Source organism: Falco naumanni, chromosome 3 (genome assembly GCF_017639655.2).
Source record: "Falco naumanni isolate bFalNau1 chromosome 3, bFalNau1.pat, whole genome shotgun sequence".
Lineage (NCBI taxonomy): Eukaryota > Metazoa > Chordata > Aves > Falconiformes > Falconidae > Falco > Falco naumanni.
In genome coordinates, this window is record NC_054056.1 from 26,401,733 (window position 1) to 26,406,152 (window position 4,420).

Genomic DNA, 4,420 nt, shown 5'->3' on the forward strand with positions numbered 1-4,420 from the left:
GCCAGGAAACCCATCCCAGATTTTGGAATGGGGGTTCTGGAGCTATTTTCTGAGCCATACAATGACTAGATACTTAACCTGAGCCTACCTGCGTGATCTCAGTGGGGTTTTATTTTCAAAATCTGAGTGCTGTGGAGCAGCGGAGGTCGGGCATGGTTTCTGCGACACCGTCTGGGAAGGGCTGGCTGCAGGAGGAGCAGCAGTTGCCAGAATTGCAGCCCCCGTCATTGCTGCAATGGCCTTGGCACCCCAAGGAGGGCACCAAAATCGAGGAGCAGTGGCAAAGGTCAGCAGGCTCTCAGCGTCAGCAAGGCTTGGGCAGGAGCTCAGCCCTTCGTTCATTACTGAGCAACCAGAGTGACAAAGCAGCCTTTCTCCCCAGTGAATCTGTGGCCCTGTCCACTGTCCATTGTAGGGATTTCAATGAAACTTCAGCGCATACTTAGAATGAAGCACTTCTTTGCCTGGTGCCCTCAGGAGAGAGAGTTTCCTCAACTGGGGCCAAACATGTACTTTGTACAGGGCATCTTCTGACCCAGAAGGTCAATTATAGCTCCTGAGGGTCTCTGAAGGGATCTTTTCAATTGTTCCAAGCCTTGTTTTGTTTTCAGGCTCTGCAAAATAATCTGAATGTGTGTTTGTATAAATGCAGAAGGGAAAAGCTGGCAAAGGAAGAATCTTTCTATTCATTGTCGTTCAGGTCCTGCGACTGCAGAGTCAGATGGAGTTTTCCTATTGACATTGGTGAGCGCAGGGGCAACCTGTCTAGCCGTTTTGAATGAATAATTTTTTTTCCCACATAGAGACAAAAGTATAAAATCGAGGCATTTTTGCTGATGTGATCTATAACTTGTGAAGTTATTGTATGTTTGCTTAATGGTTATAACCTCAGAGTAGAGGATAATTCCATCCTTTGAATGGAAATTCCGGTGCAGGGAGCGAGGTGCTAGTGGGACTGATGTAAATGCAGGGTCACAGAAGCATTCCTGACTCTGGCAGCTTTGGTATTGTAATCTTCAAGTTAGGTGTATTCCACAGCAAATTCTGTGTTGTTTTGGTAGTTACTGCCTGGGGGTAGGAATTACCTGCTTCTGGGCTACTTCCACTCCAAACCGCATCTTTTTTCATGTTATTTCATCCGAGCTTAAACTATGCTTTTCTTGTCTATCCTGGTTTGTTGTGTATTTTAATGTGAACTGATGCAAGGTTCTTTTCAAAAAGATAAGTGAAGGAACAGTATTTTGCTCTTTGGCAAGACAGGAGCAGGGACTGCAGCAGGAAAAGACCTCCCATCCTGGCAGGTTTCTAGGCTGGTGCTCTGCAAGCCTGTGTGTTAAACCTAAGGGTATTAATGACTGTGTGCGGGCTGAAAATTCAGATGCTCTCCCTCTCCTTTGTTGCAGGAGGAAGTGTTTTCTGCTTGCAGGTCTGAGAAAGGGCAGGCTGGCATGGAGAAAGAGGTAAGTGAAGAAAACCCATGCTTTAAAACATAAAAATTAAAGGGGCTAGTCCTAGCATAGCTATTTCATAATATTATTTGTAGTGTCATGGGAGGGAAGTCAGCAGACGTGTAGTCTCCTTCATATCATTGACAAGTCAAGGGGATGATTAACGAGAGTACCAGACAATGTAGTGGTAGGAGAAGGCCCGCAGAAGTTAAACAAAAGTGCCTTCAGAATTTAGAGAATTCCCATGATCCATAGTAGGACCTCATTGTGCTTGTCTACTGTTTCTATTTTTGATTAGATTTATAAACACAGCACCACATATTTTCATGTGGCTCATAGCCCTAGGGCAGAGTGAGATTGACTGCACTGAAACTGTGAGGCTTGTGAATTTCGGGCAAGGGATGGAGCGAAATAAGTAGTGTAATTGTTTTTGTGGAGTGACCGTGGGACCTCCTCTGTTCTGAATTACACATGGTTCAACCCTTTGACCTAACCAACCTCAGCAATGCCTGGTAGATCTCCTAAAGCTGTGCTGAAAGGTCCTATCAGTGACATGTTGGAACATTATCTGTCATGTGAGATGTGTGCCAACAACCATATTAAACTACATTAATTACTAGTGAGGCCATGTTTGTGACAATCTCAACTTCATTTAACCCATCATCATGTTAGTTATTGTTTAAACAGGAAGTACAAATGGGGACAATTTCTGAAATCAAAATGCAGCACCAATGTTTTCTTTAATAAATTGTATGTTTTACTTTGTTTTACTTCCCTTCTATTTTTTTTTCCCCAGCACTTCTGTTCTTGTCATCAGCTGTGCTGCTTGAGTTTTTTGAGGGCTTTTTTATTTTAAGAGCAAGCAAGGAAAAGACGACTACTTAGTTAACTAAACTAATACGCCCCTGAAATTGTTGTTTCTTTCAATGCAATTGTAAAAGATACCACAGTTGACTGAAAGCTCCTTTTCTAGCAAGAAGCAAACATGCTGAGGTAGTTTATGTAAAGTAATAATAATAATAAATAATAATAATAATAACGATTTTTGTACACCTTGACGTACGCCTTCACTGCTTTACACCCCAGCTAGTGTGTCTCCGCATGGCAAGGCTTGCACACCTCTGGATCGGGAGCAAAGCGTGCATTTCTCAGAGAAATTTTCTCATAGATCTGACCCTGTAGGTAGCAAAGTGTACTGTGAGTTCTCAAAAGGCAGCCCCGTATGTAGAAATTCAGAAGGATTCTTTGCATGTGGCCATTTGCTGAAATAATTCTGAATTTTATAGGGCAAGAGGCAAAAGCTTGCCCGCGTGCTCCTGCACGGGCAGCGCACAGGTTCAGTCATGCCTTGCTGTGCCTGATATTGCATTAGACTAGACACATGTGGTTACATCTTCCACCTACACACTGAGCTGCTCTTTTTTTTTTTTTTTTCCTTTAGCCTCATTCTCTAGCTGGAATGGGCTTAAATGAGGTGGGTACTTGTTTATTTATTTTTTAATTGCTGCGGAGTCAGCTAAAAAAATACGTTTGACCCTACTAAGTGTCATTCTCATTAGCAATGAAGAGTTTGCTCTCTGCAAAATCTAACATGGAGTGCTTAAAGCAGACAGGTGCAAATTACAAGCTGGTTCTCTTTGGCTGCCATCCCTTAAATAGACAAAGTAATAGGCTTGGAGAAAGAAAAAGGTTCCAGCTCCAGCTGCATAAAGGAAAGCCTTAACTGGGACTTAGCAGCTGGTTGCAAGAATTAAATGCTGTAAATACCAACTAACGGGTTTGTGTGTGCACGTTCATAGAGGAATTTATTTTTAGTAAGGCTCCATCCTTTTTTATGCGAGAGGATCATTCTTTGAAAACTGTGCTCTGCTTTATGTTGAAAGGCTAATGCTCTCGCTGAAATGAATGAGAACAGAAGCCAACATACCTGTTCCTGTTTACCATCATTACACTCCTTAGAGCATTTCAGGCATTATTAGGTTCTTGGAGCCCTACCAGATTGACAATATTTCCAGCTACTTCTCTTTTGGCTGTATTCAAACAAGGCCCCAAAGGAAAAAAAAAAACAAACCAACAACAAACCAACAAAACCAACCAAACAACCAACCCACAAAAAAACCCATGGATGAATCTGCTGAGCTAGTTTGCTGATGTTAGAAACAGTTGTTCATATTAGGAACACCTAATTTAATTTCATGAAAGAGACATAACATGCCAGTATGTGTATGAATCTAAGGTATGCATTTCCTAAAAGGAACTAAAACTCTGTCATTCCAAAGTTGCTCTTCTTTTTGACTTCCAGCTTGCATGGGGACTGCTGTCTGGAAGCAGTAACTTTAACTTTAACTCTAAGGCTGCTGATGAGGTCTGTCTGTGTGATCTTCGTAAGCAGATAAGGGTAGGGAGACAGCTCAGAGCAGAGCTTGTTTACAGCAGGACAGAAGAAAACAGCTAGACATAAATGAGGGCTGACGGTTTCATGAAGCACAATTGGTTGATCACAGATTCAATATGACTGCCCTGAACTGAGCGATGATCCGTACAGTATGCAAAATTCACTTTCTTGCTGGTCTGTGCCCACCAGCCTTCCAGCAGCTTTCCCAGAGCCCCTCAGCCACAGCTTTGAGTGGAACCAGAGCTGAACGCAGCATTGTTGTACCCAATTCCTTTTGACAACAATCACATTCTTTTAAAAACTTCATAGGTTTTAGTTGTCACTGGTTATAAATGAGGGTTTTTTTCCCTCACTGTTGCTGCTGCTGTTGTTGCGGTGCTCGCTGCTCTCCTCAGACCTGAGTGCAGTGGTTTCTGGTATTCCCGGTTTTCCTTTGTTTCAATTGGTATCGGAAAGCAGGCGGTGCGTTTTAATGATGACGGCATGCAAAAAGGCATTTTAAAGGTTTAGGTCACTTTTTGAATGGCACGCTGATTAGTCTGCACTGTGCTCAGACAATTCTAATTCCCTGTGCCTT

At 42.7% G+C, this 4,420-nt stretch overlaps 1 protein-coding gene across 1 annotated transcript in view; it reads left to right on the forward strand.

Moving 5' to 3' along the window:
* The first annotated feature begins 1,448 nt into the window (after positions 1 to 1,448).
* The window catches only part of LOC121084374 (orofacial cleft 1 candidate gene 1 protein homolog), a 27,879-nt gene continuing 24,907 nt past the window's right edge, over positions 1,449 to 4,420 (forward strand). Inside the window, exon 1 of the mRNA XM_040585753.1 lies at positions 1,449 to 1,460. Coding sequence (XP_040441687.1) covers positions 1,449 to 1,460 — 12 coding nt within the window. The remainder of the gene's footprint in view (positions 1,461 to 4,420) is intronic.